This window comes from Ambystoma mexicanum, chromosome 5p (genome assembly GCF_040938575.1).
Source record: "Ambystoma mexicanum isolate Mex_15411 chromosome 5p, UKY_AmexF1_1, whole genome shotgun sequence".
NCBI lineage: Eukaryota > Metazoa > Chordata > Amphibia > Caudata > Ambystomatidae > Ambystoma > Ambystoma mexicanum.
The window spans coordinates 458,359,365-458,378,043 of record NC_090930.1 but is presented as its reverse complement, the minus strand read 5'-3'; the positions used below and the strand labels follow the sequence as shown (position 1 = coordinate 458,378,043).

The window sequence follows — 18,679 nt, the reverse complement described above, 5'->3', positions numbered from 1 at the left end:
TTCCACCCTTCTGGTGTGCTCTACCAAGTTCTGGTTTTCTTTTTGGAGGTCACCCAGCCCCTGGAGAGCCAGGTGATTTTCTTCAATTTCCTTTTTTAAGTGGCAGACTTCCTGGCCTAAAGTGTCTCTTTCCTGACTGAGAGCCTGCATCTGTGCTGCCAGGTCATCCCTCTGCCTTTGAAGGGCACCAGCTTTCCGGCGCTCTTCATCAAACTCTGCCTGGGTATCCAGGTCTTTCAGAATCAGTTTATTGCTTTCTGCCTTTTCCCTATCTAGGTGGCCTTGCAGGGTGACTACCTGCTCAGCACATACCCTGTTGAAGTCCAGTTGTTGCTCCAGCTTTTTCTGGCTTTGCAGTAGGGAGTCAAAACCTTCTTGGTGTTCCTTCTGCAAGGCCCGAAATCTGGTATACTGTTCTGACTTTTCCTTTTGCAGCACATCCATATCCTCCTTTATTTTAGTGATGTACTGTCTGGTCTCATTTTCTGACTCCTGGCTTCTGTGCAGCCTTTGCTCAGAAGAGTCCAGATCAGATTGGGCCTTCTCTAACGCCATATGTTGCCTTTTTGCCAGATCATGGCCTTCAGCACATTTATTCTGTATGGCTCCCATATATAAATATAAATATGCCGCTATCCTAACAATCTTGTCGTGTTCATCTTTGGCCTTAGGAGCCATATATAGTTCACTCAGGGCCACATGTAATGGACCCTGATCTCTCCATAAGTCTGACCCTGTTTCAGTGGCGTGTCGCGTGATGGCCTGCAACCAGGCCTCCTGGCCCTGCTCAGCCCATTCACCTCTCACAAATAACTTATGTAAGAAGTGCTCTCTGGCTATTTTCATGTCTACTAAGGTCGTCATTCTAGAGATTGGTCTCTGTCCTGACTTACAGAAGTTTGTATTTTATTTTTGCAGAACAGAACTTTTCTTGGAGTGTCCCTTTTGAGGAATGCTTTACAGCGTAACACAGCGTGGTGATCCGACCGGATATGTGTATCTGGTCAGCTGGCACGCTGTATTAATCTGCACAAATGGTAGATCTAACCCAAACGTCCGGCACGAGCCCCCAATTTGTAAGAGGATTCAATTCAGCACTACAGCCAAGTCAACGCCTAGTCTAGAATACTGAATGAAAACCCTTATTGATATATCTTTATGTCCAGTTCATGCGTTCTGGATGACTACCCCTATATAGCACCCCTCTCTTGGAATCCTCCTGACCCCACTGAGCCAAGAAGTAGTTCTGTTTTGCAAATTAAAAGGTTTATTTGAGAAGTAAAGCAATATATATCTATCACACTTTATAATAAATTAATAATTGAATATCACACTTAATCTGATATGATAAAGATTAACAACGGAGAATCTGGCACTAGCACACTTCTTTATAATCACTAAGGAGTTGACATGAAATGGATAAGATAGCACACTGGTAAATAGGGACAGAAGAATAATGTGGAAGAGAATGTTTTATAGGGTTCAAGGAAATGCAAGGTTGAATGAATGAAATGCAGTATAGAAAATACTCAATATGATTTCAACAAAACAATGTAATCACTTTTCTCTGGCAATTCACCCCCCCTTTTATGCAATGCAAGGAAATGGAAGGAAGCACACAGTTCTCAGAAATGCAATTCAAATGTAATTCAGTTCACCCAGCAAGTTAGACTACAGAAGTTGAAAACACAGGCAAAATGCTTTTAAATGTGCTGGAAATGAAGAAAAAAAATATGCTAAAATGCTTTTAATTCCCTTTAGAGGTTCAGGGTGAGTGAAATCAAGTTAATATTAGCTCAGGCTCACTCTAGCAGTGATGCAGGGATAGTTTTTATGAGGCAAACGATTTTTTTTCAGAGGAAAGCAAAAGCAGCTATCTTTTTGCAAGTGGAGAAATTTTCAAATCGCGGCAAAATTCGCGGATGCGTCTGGCGCGATTACAGAGGAACTACAAGGACTATCACTATCGTTTTGGGGTCCTAGGAAAGCCTAGGACCTCAGCTTCCAGATGAAAGTTACTGCAAGTCTCTAGCACAAACGGTCACGGAGATATGAGCGATTAAATAAAGGTTGTTTTTCAGATTTGAAATTTTAAAGTTCAAAAAGACAAGTGCAGCTTGCAACTAGAAAATGACAGGTGACAGCTATGCAAATGACAGGTGACAGTTAGGAGACAGTTCTACTTAGATTAAGCTAGATTGAATTATATTATTTTAACTAGGAGATTGGTTCTGCACAGTTTTCTAGGTACTCACACTATATTCTTGAGTGAAATGGGCCTCGCCATGGATCTGGTCAGGTTTTAGACGGGACTCTGGTCTCTGCACTTCACAGTGATCTGGGTCTGCTCTCTCTCTGGATTCTGAAGATTGAGGGATTTAAAGTCTGGATCTTTCTGCACAGCTTTCTCTGGAGATTGATGGAGGTAAAGTATGGATTTTCCCGGCAGAGCTTCCAGCTGCAAATGGATTTGAAAAAGTCCCTATCTGTCCTGTCTCTCTGTTTTTATGTGTTTTGAAAATGGGTGTGTGTGAGCATCACTGACCCTACCTCTGTCTCAGCTTCTAATTGGTCAAACTTCCATTTCTCACTTGATTGGGGGAGCTAAGTTCTGTCAGAGTGATGTCATTTTACAGCCTGCAGAAAGTCCACTCCTCCTGTCAACTTACACACAAATCTAGATTTGAACCAAATACATATTTGCAGAGGTACATATTGTTTTAAAATTACACGCACCCCTCACATATCACAGGAGGTATCTCCTGTTCAAACTCTGCTCTTCCTGGGAGCTTGCATTCAGAAATGGCAATATTTTGCACTTTTTAACTGGTTTGCAATACCGTACATTACCCCAAATTTACACACATGTGCGCAAGGAGTATGGACATTAGTTGATGAAGTGTCAGATTTTTCACATGCACACATTTTGAGTAATATCCTCTTTTCCGCTAAAACCCCCCTGAACATACCACCGGGTCCTAGCACGTCTTAAAATGTGGGCAGAAAAATCACAAGAATTATGGTATCATTTATAAAATTTTCACATGTCCGCACTATGAGTTATTCATCTTTTTAGAGTTATGTTCTGGCCCCAAAGGGGTGTGGTTTTCCTCCAGCACAAGGTTGAATTTCTGGTTTTTCCAGTTCTGCCAAGCCAGCTTGCTCTCACAGGCAGTGCCCCTCCCCTTTGCTTCAGGAGGAAGCTACTTTTACGATATCTGCAATAAACCATCTGCCTGAGTCAGGAGAGGGCTTTGTTCAGAGCTCCTGTATTCTGTGGGGGTTCCCCTTAATTCAATTATCAGAGAGATGGCATATCCTTAGTGTGGCCAGCACAAGGCAGATTGGCCTGGGAACACAGCTGTGACTCAAGTTTCACTCCTGATGGGGGTAGTTGCCAGGCAGAATTCAGTTCCTTAAGCCAAGTTTCAGATAAAATGTCACTTTTTGTTCCCCAGTTTAAGTCAATACAATTTTTTACATATGCAGCTAGAATGCTGATTCTAAGTTTAAAACTATGACATTTAAACAATTGCAACCTATGTGACACTCAAAGTAGGTCACTCATTTCTTTTAAACATTTAGATTTGTAGCGTCTTTCGGTCCAAATTTACTTAAACTGCTGAAATCCACAGCTCAGCCAGTCTTGTTATAAACTTTCAGGTCACTTCAGAATATAACATTACATTGGATCCACCTCTGAAAATGTCTTTCTTTGGCATGTTTTGGGTTCATTTATTCAGTTTTCTACAAAAAAGTAAAATCTGGTGGTTTTAAAACGCCGGCTTTTGGATAGTGGTGAGTACTGGTACTGCACCCCTTTTTGGGATTTAAGAAAATGAATTCCCAACAGTTATGGGTTGGCTTTTGGCAATCAGCATTGCCATTCCCAATGGTTTCAGACTACTGTGTGGGTAGTCCAATGGTGGTTTTAGGCAGTGTCCTTCTGTGCCCATAACATCGGCAAAAATGAGTGGCAGCCTATTCTTCATGTATTTCCCTGTGCATTTTCTGGGAAGCTCTGGCCATCATGATGTTTTCCATGTCAGTACTGCACAGTTTTGAGGTATGGCTCGGATGCATGGGTAAAAACATCCCACAATACAATTGCACGGTTTAAGGCTAGGACTAACAGAATCAATGTTTGAAGATACATAGTTGGAAGACTGTAAAATTACTGGATGATAAAGGAATCGATTAAACTGGCCTTTCGAGTCACATTATTTGAACATAACATTGATTGAAACCAATTGTTATATGCTCTTAATGTTCATTGTTCCAACACATTTGATTGGATTGGATGTAATGTATTAGGATTTAACAGATTAGAATACCATTGGAACTAATTGAATGTGATTATTTCTATATTTTAAATAAATTGTTAGTGATGAAATGTTTCTTGTTGACATATATTAGACCTCACAACCTCATATATTAGACCTCACAATAATAAACTCATTCAATTATAAACACGAGAATTTGAAGTGCAACTTTATCATATCTAAAAGTTAATAGAGCAGCACAGTTGAATATGAGAACATTATATAACAAACCACATAATAGTTTCAGAGAAAACATTTTGTATTTCTTAGTTGGTAGGCAGAGATTATATTCACTGTCTCTACATGAGTGTGTTCTCCTCAAGTAGCAACACCAAACACTAGTTTCTCAGGAAAAGTCTTGTATTTCTTGGAAGGTCGGCCGAGATTGTGTTTAGTAGCTGTTATTGACTATGCCATTCTTTAGTGTCCATACCAAATACTAGTGCCTGAGAACATTTCTATTACTTATAAGTAGACAGGGCAAAATTATATCCAGTGGCTGTAAGTGATGGCGACATCCTTAAGTGGGGAGACCAAAAACCGGCTTTTTGAGAAGTTGCAAATTACAAAAAGGTGTTTTTGTTAGTAGATATACCAAATATTAGTTGCATAGACATTGTCTTGTATTTCTTGGTATTTAAGAGAGGATTATATGCAGTGGTTTTTCTCCTTTATTGTATATGGTTTATAAAAACCTTTACAAGAATATATTTCCTTCTTTTTAAGTAAGATTTGTTTAACCATATTATGAATTTACAAATACATTACAAATACATTTTGTATTTCTTAGTTGGTAGGCTGAGATTATATTCACTGTCTGTAAATGAGTGTGTTTTCCTCAAGTAGCAAAACCAAATACTAGTTTCTGAGGAAAAGTATTGTATTTCTTGGTAGGTCGGCCGAGATTGTGTTTAGTAGCTGCTATTGACTATGCCAGTTGCAAATTACAAAAAGGTGTTTTTGTCAGTAGATATACCAAATATTAGTTACATAGACATTGTCTTATATTTCCTGGTATTTAAGAGAGGATTATAATCAATAGTCTTTCACCTTTATTGTATATGGTTTATAAAAAACCTTTACAAGAATATATTTCCTTCTTTTAAAGTAAGATTTTTTAAAACATTTTATGAATTTATAAACACATTGAAAAAAGACAACAAGGAAAGAAAAAACAAAAACATAGAAGACACAAGAGAACAGAGCATTGGCTAACAAGCGTTAATCGACAACATAGCCACAGGGGTTGGCAGAAGAGCAATATCAGACTTTAATCTATATTACAGACCCTTTTTAGAAAGGATAGCACCCTTAACTTTAGAGACATTGAGTCCCCATGCAGAATTGTTAATCAAAACAAATAACAAGGTATCCACTTTAAATTTACAAAACCTCTAAAGTATTGTACACCCATACTATGCAGAGCAGGGCATATTAACAATAGATGTATTAAGGACTCCAGCTCTGAACCAATGTTACAGTGCCTACATCTGCCCTTTATTACATCCAGTGGATTTAAAATCGACATTATTTGGTTTGTTTTCATTACGTTGAATCGAATTCTCATAATATTATTCCTTACACTTCTGATCAGGTACTTTGTCAGGTAGCTCTCCATTGATCCAGGCACTTTTTGTAGCTAACCTACTTGGCAGTAAAGCTGGAAGCCCAGGGCTTCTTGCCTATTTTTTGCCCAGTCCATGCTATTAGTAATTTTCTTCACCTTTATTGGATTTGTCCTGAGAGTATTAAATGATACTCCCAATTTCAAAAGAGCCCTCTCACAATCTTCACAGAGATCTTTCATGAAACCAACCATGTCATTGACTCAAAGCAAGTTATATAGATTCCCTTTTGGGCTGATTTCACATTTCTTTAACAAAGATAGTATTTTCCATGATACAATGCTCGAGATTGACTGAAGGCCCAGCTCATATCTGATAATCTGCAAAGGGACTCATTTAGGGAGATGGTATAAAACAGATCTCCAGATTCTACTCTACACTATCTTAAACCCAGGCAGAAACCGCCTAGGGAAATATTATAGTCCATAACATAGTCTAGCCAACACTTTAACTCTATAAAATTCACGACAAGGAATTAAGGAAAATTTACTGTATTTTCTATCAATTTGTCGCATTTGTCTGATCAGCCCCACAGATTTCGCTTTTATGTAGTTATGTGTTAAACAAATAGTTGTATCGTTTGCTATGATGGGATATCCCAAATACTGAAAGTTATCTTTGAATGCAAACTCATTATTTGCCCAATACCATCACAACTTCAAGGAATTTGGTTGGCGCCCTTTAGACATTTTTATTATGACCGTTTTTGCAGGGTTACATTTAAGATAAATATACTCCCCAAAAGGAGTAATCAGCCTCTGCAGGCCTATGAGTGTAGATTCAACCAAAAAGAAATCATTGGCATAAGCTGCCCAGTTGAGTTTCAAAGACCATATTTTGGGTGAAACAAGAGACCTGTGGTCCAAGGCCCCACCTGCCTCAGCAACATAAAGATTGTATAATATTGGACCCAAGATATTCAGTGGTTATAAATCACAGCCATAGCAAACACCAGTTTCATAAAAAACATATTTTTCTTTGTATGCAGGAGGACATTTTATTAAGTGGTTGTAAGTATCCAGCCCATCATTTAACGGGCATTTAAAAACCTATTTGTAAAAATAAAAGTCTTATATTTGTCTTATATGTCTTGGCAGACAGCTGGTTGTATTCAATTTCAGATCTAGCAACTGCCAGTAGTGGAGCTGTCTGTCTAGTAATACATGCCATAGCTCTAGTGACTTAAGTGGTGCTGACTGGTTCTTTATAGAAGCCGTTAGTGATTGTGCTACTATTGCCTAGTCTTTGAGTACGAATCACAACATTTTACAATCACAGTAACTCACAGAGAGACATCTTCCAGCCGGAGTATTGTTGACAAAGGAACATGTTTTGCCTACTACAATCAATGCTAGCCTTGAGAACAAAACACCTTGAAACAAGCAATATGAGTTACCTGCCATGTGTTGCTTTGGTGCATTTTCTTATTCTACAAATGGAATTAAGTGCTTTCTTGTACTTTCCCAAAATTGCAAACATTAAAACAAAGCCATCAATGATTACAATTTAGTGAATTTTCAGAAGCAATCAAGTATAATGTTCAAGACGTCTTACTAGACTGTCTAATATATCTGTTGTGTGATATCACCTTAAATCCTCTTCAGAATCTACCCTGATAATATTGACAGCAATTTCAATGGTAAAATGTCCATGCATCTCCAGTATGTAAATTACTTTCTGCCCTTTCTTCCATGCATTACTGAAAATGTAATAACGCAAATGACCCATTCCTAGCTGGCAGCATTTTACGTGTTTCAGTTGAAAAATTCAGATATGTATAATACAAACAGTTGGAGTTTTTAAGTTGGCAGAGCACAACCCACTGTGCCAACATTTGGTCAATGTATTAAATTTCAGTCTGAATTAGCTCCTTCCATTCCAAGTAACACATTAACTAATGTCAGAGCTATACATGCACACCTGTTCAAGTATGATCACAGTCCTGCAACTAAGGGGCTTCTGAAACTTCTTGTAACCCACTCAAACACTTCCAGCATATTTTGATACCTAGCCTTCTGTCTCAAATAACAATCCCTCCACCTTCTTTTTGTCCTATCCATTTTCCAAATATCCAGTCAACCACTTACAAGAAGGTAATGTGGTGCAGGAGCATTTGCCCCTCCGCAGTATCCACCACTGCATGTGGTTCATATTCCCCAACTGATGGTCATGTTTCGTATTGGGAATTACCCAATCTGACCATTTACATGTGGTTGTTGGGTCAAATTGACCTAATTATAGGTCTCACTTTTGCCCGTCTTTCTTTTTGACCTTATTACTTGAATATGAGGAGGGGGGTTTGCGGGGGTGTCCCCCGCTCCTCATTTTCAAGTATCTGTAGCCTCGGGGGTTGCAGTGGTTTTTTCACCTACATCCTTAACAATTGAGGCTTGGGACACAAATTGCTTGGGTGCCCGTTTCCAATGAACAGTAAAAATGGGGGCCCGAGCCGTTTTAATGCAGGCAGTCAGGCAACAAACAACATTTTCACAGGCAGGTCGTATACATCCTTGTATTGTATTGTAATGTATTGTATTGTATTGTATTGTATTGTATTGTATTTGTCATTTGTATAGCGACATTTCCCCAGTTGTATGGCCTCAATGCGCTTTGTGGCTGGAGCGCCCTCAGTGACCATAATGTGGGTTATTCCAACAGTTAATGTATAAGATGTGCATATATTTTTTTCCAGGTTAGGACCTAGGTGGGCTGGCTAAGCTCCAGTAAGCAACCTGGAGGTCCGGAACATGGGCAGGTGCTGTTGGTGGTTTAGGATAGTGTGCTAATGCCAGAGATTCAATGGGTGCCCAGCTAGACCAAACGTTTTAGTAGGTTGTTGCTGTATACTAATGGCAGAGGTGTTGAGGTAGATTAGGGGTTTCAGTGTGGACGGCTATGCAAGCTACAAGACCGGAATTGCATAGCCATAGCTGCATTCTAAAGTGCATGGATGAGTGGCTGTGCCTGCAGCCCCTACCCACAGATGTGTTGCAATGTATACATACCTTAAACTTGAATGGAGTTAATCTTCGATGACGTTTTTGTAGGTCCAATGCGATTGGCTGGTCTCGCCAGCTGTGTTCTCCCTAGATTGGGAGCCTGAGTAGGAGAGGGGCCCAGAGGGACTGGGGAGTGTGTACGATCATAGCAATACAGTCAGCACGTAGCATCATGATACATCATTCAGACCCTCTGTATCTAGTCAAATAACAGCACACCCACAGGGATCCAAGCAGTGGTGAGGGTGATTGTAGGAAAAAGGCACAGCTTGTTGATGATGCCACCGGCACGGTATGCAGGGAAGACATAACTGGTTGTGGAGACTGAGGTGGTGGGGGAAAAGGGCTGCTTTTGCTGATGTTTTCAGAATTGGGAACAATCAGGTTTGTCTTGTGAAAACACCTGCTCCTCCTCATCATCACCGTCATCATCATCATGTTTAATGAAACATTACAAGCATTTTAAGAAACGTCCTCCAAATACAAAAACAATTTACAATAGATACATTATTACTAAAAACCTACAATGAGCAATACAGTATTTAAAAAAATACAAAAAGCAGAATAAAGTATATTGTATGAAGACCATCAAAAATGAATGCTGTCAATGTCATCAATGAACAATATTAAAACATGACCACACATTAAGGAAATCATGTTCTAATTGCCAAGCTATGTGCTATAATACATGCCATTACTATTGGCACAGGCATATATTGAGTGGAAAACAAATACAGAAATTCAGGTTGGCAATGTGTATGATCCCCTATTCGTTAACACGAGGACAAACGATCAGCCATACCTGTGTTTGTAAAAAGTGAAGAGCCGTATGAAATCCATTACAATCACCTCAGGGTGGCATGTCTTTACTGCTCCGCAAATGCAACATGGATCTTTACTGCTCCACACTTGCATCGTGAGAAATAGCGGCATGGCTGCGAGATGAGCATCGAATGTGGGTGTATGGGAGGCTAGTGGTGAGTTGGATGGTAGTGGCTGAATAGGTGGAAAACAAGGGGCTTAAAGAAGGGCAGGGCGCATCCGACAGAAGTGGAATCGGAAGACGAGGAGTGGCTACTGGAGATTTATGCAGTGAAGACCCCTTCAAAAGAGCCTGAGTCAAGGGTATGGGGTGAAAGTGGGACCCCGCTTCATATACCCAGATCAGGGCTAGAACAGGGGAGCGAGAGAGGGGCATCCACTGTATTTACTGCACAGTAAAGTACTGCACAGTAAATATAAGCATTACAGAGACATGGAATCTTAACTTAAGTGTTCCAATAGGCACTTGCATTCATATTCAAGAGTTCAAGGCCAGAGGTCAGTAACAGTCATTATTAAAAGAAGCTTAATTGAAATGCTTTTCTAATGTTTAATGGCCAGGTGAGACAGCCCTTTATCCAGATACACCCTCGGGCCTGATTAATGGAAGCGTTTTATAATGGTGCAATCCCATAGGAAAACGTTGCATGAATCAGGCCAAAATGTTCCTGCAATACCTACTCTCAAACAATGTATTTAACTGATTAATTTCTCTAATGGCATTTTTGTGCAAAGAGAATAAAACAAAAGGGGGCTCATGTTGAGCCTTGCATATCATAAAATGCATGCCTAAAAAACGTGTAAACAATGTATCCATGCCTTTTACACCATACCTCATTTGTATTCATTTTTATGATAGAGAGATACAGAATATCTATTCCTGCCTCCCCATACTCTCCGCCATACAAATGCAACCGGGTTAACACAATTGCAAAAACTGTCACCATTTCAAGTGCAAATTTGCACATTATTAGTGCAAGGGCAAAGTTTGCCCTAGGGCTACACCTTATTCTTTTAATTCTTTGCCTAGTGCTAATACCGATTGGTTTTTACACTAGTGCAATATTTTCCCTGGTGCAAAACTGAATTGAAAGCATATATTTTTGAACTAGTCCTAGATATAGTCACAGCCTTCTTACTAATTGATGCAAAAGTCCACCACTGTCTGGAGAGGACCCTAAATAATGAAAATAAAAGCATTTTCTTTGTTTTATACAATGCTAATATTTGGCTTATCCCATGCTTCCATCCCATACACAGCTGATGGAATAGATTTGAAAAAGTATATTTTAACATGGGTTCAATAGTCAATTTACATTTCTGGCATCTTTCAAAAGTGCTCTATTTTGTTGAACCATTTTATTAGCTTCTGTGCTTCTGTGATAATATGAGTTGTCTATGTGACAGTGAACCTGGAACCCCAGTATATCTAGCAGTGCACAAGTACACCCCTGACACGCAGATTTGCCCTGGGGTGTTCTCCCTGCCTGGACAATGCCCTTCATCTGTGGAACTGTCATGGTATTTGTGAGGAGTGGACGTGTCCTTTTTCTTGAAAACCTAAGCGACTGACATTTTCATTTGGTTTTCTCTTCCTCTGGATCAATGATATTTCTTGAAGTGTGGCATATTCCTCTGTCTTGTTTTAGAATAACCCCTTCCCTGCTATTCTCTCTGAAGTCTCGTGCTTTCACTCTCAAATCTGCTCTGCACTTTGCATCTCTTCCTTCTCGACTGTCTCAATCTTGTGTCTTTTCAGTGGACACTTCTTAGGGACTTCAAAGCATTTCTACCTCTTTCCCTTTTTCATACCATAGTTCAGGCTATTGTTCTTGCCTGCCTGGATGGCATTAATGCCTATTTTCTGGGAATACCCCAGCTTCTTCTTTCGCTGTATTTCAGTCTTCATCACACTCTGTCTCTCGCCTAGTATCTGTCACACGAACATTTGACCTAATAATCCATAGCTTGATCTCTAGTCATTGTCCCTTTACTTTAATGCACACTTCAAGGGCTGCTTAGTTGGCCACTAAGTCATTAATCTCAGGAGGGTTGACAACTGTTCAAAGCCCAGATATTTTAAGGCTGATTATCCCCCCCTTTAAACAAGCACTTTATTAAGCCCAATTATTTTCTGCTGCTGCTCCCTATGTCTGGAACACCCTTTCCCTCCACTAGCTGTCTTCACCCTTCTCTTCTGAATTTCTGTAAAGTCCTTAAAACCCTTTCTGTTACCTATCCTATACTTTAGTGACTGTTTCATTAACATTATTTTTTAGTTTTCTCTGAAAATGTTGTATTTTATTTTAAATGAAATTTTATATTTTACAGCACACTGTTCCACTTGGGTTATGGAGCGATGTATACCCTTTGTTGGGATGCACTTACAGCGTCCCAGCCAGGCAAAAAGGTTCAGACTGAGAAAAACCTATTAGCATGTGCCACAGTGTGAGCAGGGCGAGATTGGCGCGGCAGAAGCTAGTTTGAACACATATTAGATAGTCACATATAGAAACACAGATGGAGCAACAAATGTAAAAATGTTGCACTTGCAGGCTATGCATTTAGTAGTTGTATATGGGGTTATGATTTTTATTGAGGTGCGAAGAAAGAGCTTAAGTAGGTGGACAATGGAGTCAAACAGGTATAGTGGTAGAAATGAGGTCAGCATCATAACAAGACAGGAATGTTGCCGTATTAGGTTTCCGGGCCTAATACACCATGAACAGAATAGAACGTAGGCCCTGATGTGCAGCTGCAGCTGTGTTTAGCTCAGTCCCAAGACAAATCCCCTCTCTGTCCCCCAAGAGAGAAGCTGAGGTCAGAGGCATCCACGGTGCGCAGATAAATGTTAATTGAATCCAGCTGCAGAGTCTGAATGTGATGGGAAGAGAATGTTAGCTGAAGGAAGGGCAACTAAGGATGCACCCTTTGAAGGACATATTTATGAGAACAGGGCACAATGTTTTGTCATGCCAACAGGTCTGACGAATATTTAGAGCACTACTGCCTTCCACAATGAGTGGTCATCCTATAGGAATTAGAATTAGACATACAACTCAAGAGTCATGCTGACTTAAGAGTGGTGTACGCTGCAGTATCTGGTATAATGAGAAGGCCCATTGTCTTATCAAGGCAGAGTTGGCCTTGCTAGTTTACTTTGATTGTGTCTAAATCGGAGGGGTGCACATCTCCCTCTCTCATCTTTGAATGCCTTTCTGCCATTCTAGGTTGGTGTTTCGCCAATGATCTTTTTCTGAATGCCAGCAAGCCTGAGATCCCCCTCATCCTTTCCCCTCACTCTCTGGCCACCCTCCTATGGCCCTCCTCCTACCCCTACCTGTGAGGCTAAGAACCTCAGGGTCATCTTTGATTCCACACTTTCCTTCTCCCACCAAATCTCTGATGTCTCTAAAAAGTCAAACTTCCTACTGCACCTCCTCAGAGGTACTCTGCCTTTCCTCTCCTTCCCCCAGAACCTCATGGTCTCCCAAGCTCTTGTTCTCTCTAGGTTGGACTATTGTAACAGCGTCTTTCTAAATCTACCTGCCTCTACTCTCCACCCTCTGCAACTAATCCAGAAAAGGACTACGAGACCTGTCCTTGGCCTCAAGCCCTTGGATTATGGTTCTCCAGCTCTGAATGCCCTCCATTGGCTCTCAGTGGATGCAAGGATTACATTCAACAACCTCTGCATTGTCCTCAAGGCTTTCTGGGGCCTGGGGCAATATATCTTCAGTTATCCCACCGCAAATACTGCCCTCTCAAGCTCTTCGCTCTTCTACCTCTAACTCCCTCAGTGTCAGTTGTTTTTCAAAGTAAAGAGCTGGGGTAGATCTCTGCCTTCAGCTGGGGCCTCCCTCTGGAACAGCCTCCCTGCCACTCTAAAACTTGAGGAGAACCATCTCTTGTTCGGGAAGCACCTCAAGACCTTCCTTTTTGCTTCTGCCTTCGTCCCCCTCTCCCCAGCTGATCGGGCCTCTCTTGGCACCATGCACCTGGCCACCGTCTGTCCACCTGGCCACCATCTGTCCTTCAGGCCAAGGTTCCTGCTCACCTTGCCACCCTCCCGCACTGCCTCTGAGCTGCCCCTTGCACTGGGGTCTGTATATTTACCCATACAGCCACCCCCTTTTTCCTTCCTGCACTTATCTGACCTATCCTGTCTGCTGCCTTAAACTCAGCACTTGCCACTTACTGGCAGCACTACCAGTTTTGTTTCTTGTATTATATATTTATTATTATTTATTCTGTTCTCCTTTTGCGCCACACTTTCCACTTCTCCCCCATTCCTTGCAATTTTCCCCTTCCCCTCTCCCATGCACTTTCAGGTTCTCAATGTCATGGGGCCTAGTAAGATTGTTGTTTTGTTCTCCCCTGTTCCCCTCCCTTGCCTAGTCGAGCTCTGAAACACTTGTGTATGAGCACGATAGAAATACAATATCAATTCAATTCAATTAAAATTCAATTCAATTCAATAAGATAAAAATCTCAAAAATATCCCAAATTGACACTGCAAACTGGGACTGAAACAGTCTAACAAAACCCACATAGGGAAAGTGAATGTGGGTTTGTTCTTTCATCTAACTCCCCAACCACCCACACCACACACATCTCCGGGTGATTTGGTGACTCTGATTGGCCTTAAGAACCTGTAGCATAGGTTTGGGCCCCATTAATGACTGCCAATTTGTGCCCGGGATAACCATGGAACTACAAATGCTGGGAGGAATATTTTGTTAGTTTTACAAGTATGGCTGGGTGGAGGGGCACACAACATTACTCCTTATGTGTTGCTGTCAGGATGTCAAAAGGCTGTGTGAACCTCTAAGGTAAGCAAGCAGAACCATAGGCTGTACTGCAGGCCACAACATCATTATTCAACGTTTGCAGCACCTCAAAGTAACATTATTATCCTCGCGTAATACATGTGGACTAGTTTGAATGTGTCTCTGCATATTTATAGTCACCCCTAAATCATGTCTACATAAGGTTGAGGCCCTTACATGTATTTACCTTACTTTGACGGCTTTAAACTAGAATGGATACAATTATCTTTTAGCCATGTGAAGACATGTTGCTTTGCTTCAGAACAGATCATCAATACATTTTGCATAACTTGCATTCATCCCACAAATAGTATGAAGCAAAATGTAATGTGTTGACCCTACCTGTGTAACACAAGGAATACCCAGAAGAAACAGCACCATGCAGCATCCAGACGTGATGTATATTCTGAATCTTTTCATTACGTTTGGGAACGCATCTTGAATAGATGTTGTAAGAATTTCTGGAAAAGAAGATCATCCGATCAATAATAAATATGTGTTCAGAATGCAGACTAAACATGTGTTTGCAGTTGGTCATGAGGATGAAACCAACAAGTATGCATATGTGTATGTTCCTAAGCATTGATTTGTCTCTTCATCAAATCACAATGTTTTTACAATGCAAAATGCAGGAGTGATTCATGCCAACAAATTCACATGTGTTCAAATCCAATTCATCCACCTACTTTCTGGTCACTTGTCAAACGTAATGTGTGTATACAAGTTGACTTGTTTCCTCGTTCCTGCTAGGATTGGTCATGAAGCAAACACATGACACATATTGAATTGCTCGTTACTGCTTCCCCCAAGGTGTTCAGCCCAGGCATTCCAGAAAAGGACAATCTTACAAAGGCCAAATATTGCAATGTGCCTGATGCGTGCCTATAAGTGAGTGTTGAGTGCTTTAACCCACGTGGATGCCTTTTCTGTTTTTGCACCTGTCAATTTACATCTAGACACATTTTGTAGACATCTTGTGTAGTGGCTTCTTTCCAATGTCTCTTCTTATAGGCCTTTGATTTTCGTTTAGGCACACATGTGTGTGTTTGAGTTCCTATTAAGACTTTTATTCACTCTTGTTCCTTACCTTCATATCCAGACCCCATTGGCAATGTCAGGAAGGATAAAGTCTAAGCTGCTAAATTGCGTGCAGCTTTCGCAAATGCATCACTAATCATGACAATTCTTCAGCCAGACTGACTCATCTGATCTGGAGAACGTCCTTCTTCAATGTTTACATATCTTCTCAAATTCCAGATTCTGAATTAATTTTACTCTAGTTTACAGTAAATGGCTCTTTATTTTCAACATTCTCCAATCTGCTCTTTGCACTTTCATCTGTTTATGTTCCCCATTATTTCACCATTTCCATGATTGGTGCAATTTGTAACTTATTGCCTCTAACTACAAACAATAGTCCAGTAAATATTGTCATGGTGACTTTTACCTTCTCTGGAATGGGCCAGATGATCTTTGCATTTCTTCTTTGTCTTCCACTCTTTCAGATATTGATGTCTTGAAAGGTGTGCAGGCAAAGTTTCGAAACAATAGTTTCGAATTAGAAAAGTTCTGAAACAAACGTTTTGGAAAAAAAAGTGTTGAATGTATTTTTTTTTAATTTTAAAGGCTTTATTTTAATTTGTATAGTAAAATAAGTGTGTTTACAAAAAACAAAACTGGGGTTTGAGGGGGCCCCCATAAAAAAATATACATTTAAAACTTTTTTTTTCGACACTTTTGTGTCGGAACTTTTGTCATTCGAAAATGTGACTGTCGAAACAGTCACTATGAACCTCTTGAAATGTATACCTCTTCCTACTCAGATGCTTGTAAATATTTGTGGCAAGGTTATTTTCTCCCAATCTTTATGTCTCTCTGATTTCCCTTCATCAATTGACCAGTTCGATCACCAAGCCATTACTTTCACTTGACCTGCCCTCAAAATTGCTTCTGTTTTTTCCATAACTTGATCTGCACAGCTCGATCTTTTAAAAATATCACATCAAATTTAGTTCTACAATAGCCAATGCAGCATGAGGGACTGCTGTGGGAAAAAAAGTTGGGGTGCAGCAATTAACGTCTTTAGACTGGCTTCAGTAACGTGTGCTTGTCTCTGCAGCTGATCTTCACTAGTGAAAATGAAAAATCAACTCGGGCTAGTAAAGTGGCTAGCAAATGTTCGAGGGTGTCGAACATAGATGCAGAGTCCCGGCTACTCCTGGTCTACAAACTGATTCTCTCCCTTGTTGCATAAGAAGACATATTAGAGGAAACACAGGTCGATTTGTTCAAGAAGGTACTTATAATGTTTCTTCTGAAAGGCAAATGATCACAGGAATGCAGAGATAGATTAAGAACATTCAATAGAGTGGTCGGGTGCACCTGGACCAAATTATTTTACGGGGCTAGAGAGCTGTCTGTCAGACTCACTTCCTGCTGTATTGGAATTCAACACGTTATGATTGGCCACTTGCAATAGACCATCAATGCCTTGAGGCGGGGATATCTCCTCAGTGCCAGGCGTTGGTTTTTGAGATATCATCTCTATTCAAAGGCAAAGGATCTTTATTTGTGTTTATAGGTTCCAAGCTCTGAGCCAGGGCAGATGAAACAAGTTCAATCATGTTTGTGCCGATGCAGGGCACAGCAGTAGCCAGTTCACTCATCCTTGTTCGCATGAGTCTATTTCAGTAACAGCGCATGTACTCTTGCCTTCAGCTCCGGTGATCGATGGGCATAGGTCTTCCGCCCTTGTTGAAGAAATAGGGCTAGGTGAATCGGGTAGGGGAACAAATTGAAAGGTTTTCCGTGGGTAGAGTTTCGGAGTATACACAGCCAATGTAGCTATATCAACATCTGTGAGCACCAGACCTGAGCCAGTAATATTGTCAAGCAAGCCAGGAGTGGGCGAGTCGAGTTTATGCATGTTTTTGATAAATGAACTTTTGGCATCAGCCGCAGTGATGTAAGTCCCCATAGTGTGAGTGCGATATCATCCAGTCACTTTACTGGCACACTGCACAGCCCGTTCTGAGTGCAGCCGCAAACCCCCACGTAGCGTTGTCACCAAATTCACATATTGCGTGGGAAAGATTAGTGATATAGAGACAGACGATGGTCAACAGTAGATGGTATGGGTCAGAAATTACCTTACCAAGTTAATATTAAAGGTATGGTGCTCCAAGCAGCAGAGAACAGCCAGCAGAGCACAGAACACAAAACACTCTGCTCACTCCGCTCACTCCGTCGAAATGAGCCTTATGACTATTTATGGCAGAAGCAGAGCTGACCAGCCACGCCTCCAGGCACGGAAAAGAATACAATACTCCATGCAGCAGCCCAGTAGGTAAGTAATATCGCAGGTGCAGACTCCACAAAAAACACTCTGCTCACTCTGTTCGCTCCGTGGAAATGAGCCTTATGAGTGTTTAGGGCAGCAGCAGAGGTGACCAGCAACGCTTCCAGGCACGGAAAGGGAAAAAAATACTCCACGCAGCAGTCCAGTAGGTAAGCAATATCGCAGATGCAGAGTCCACACATAACACTCTGCTCACCTTGTATTTGCTGTGTGCAAACTGAGTGCTGGGAGACATCAAGCAGATTAATATGATGAGGATCTCTCCCACCCCAAGACATGCCAAATTGGTTGGCAAGAGGAATTTGGTCTGGCCCTTCAATGTATTCATTTGGTGGGTAAGTCACTGGCTTACAGGAGACACTCACATTGTGTCAACACTCCAGGAGAGCTGCAGTGCAATATGAGCTCTGTATGCAGAGGCTGTGCTGCACATTTGCCACATGATTTGCCACTACCAGCATTGGCTCTGTATACTGAAATGATAGGCAAGCATTCCTGCAGGCACATTCTCTTCCCTCCATGTATTGCCATAAACATACACATTCTGGCCATTTCATTGCTGGGTAGGAGCACAGATACTCTTTCGTTTCAGCCTCCTTTTAAACGGAGCAACATATTACATGGGGGCATAGGAATGAGGATTAATGCATTTTAACCTCCATTTATCGTGTCACCGCATGTCTAAGCAGTAACAAGAATGAGGACAACAGTGAGGATATATATT

At 40.9% G+C, this 18,679-nt stretch overlaps 1 protein-coding gene across 2 annotated transcripts in view; it reads right to left on the bottom strand.

Annotated features, from left to right (window-relative positions):
• LOC138481015 (sodium- and chloride-dependent neutral and basic amino acid transporter B(0+)-like) overlaps window positions 1-18,679 on the bottom strand; it is a 995,695-nt gene that overhangs the window by 344,043 nt on the left and 632,973 nt on the right. For both annotated transcript variants that reach the window (XM_069612862.1, XM_069612863.1), the window contains one exon: window positions 14,940-15,058. In XM_069612862.1, coding sequence (XP_069468963.1) covers window positions 14,940-15,058 — 119 coding nt within the window. The remainder of the gene's footprint in view (window positions 1-14,939; window positions 15,059-18,679) is intronic.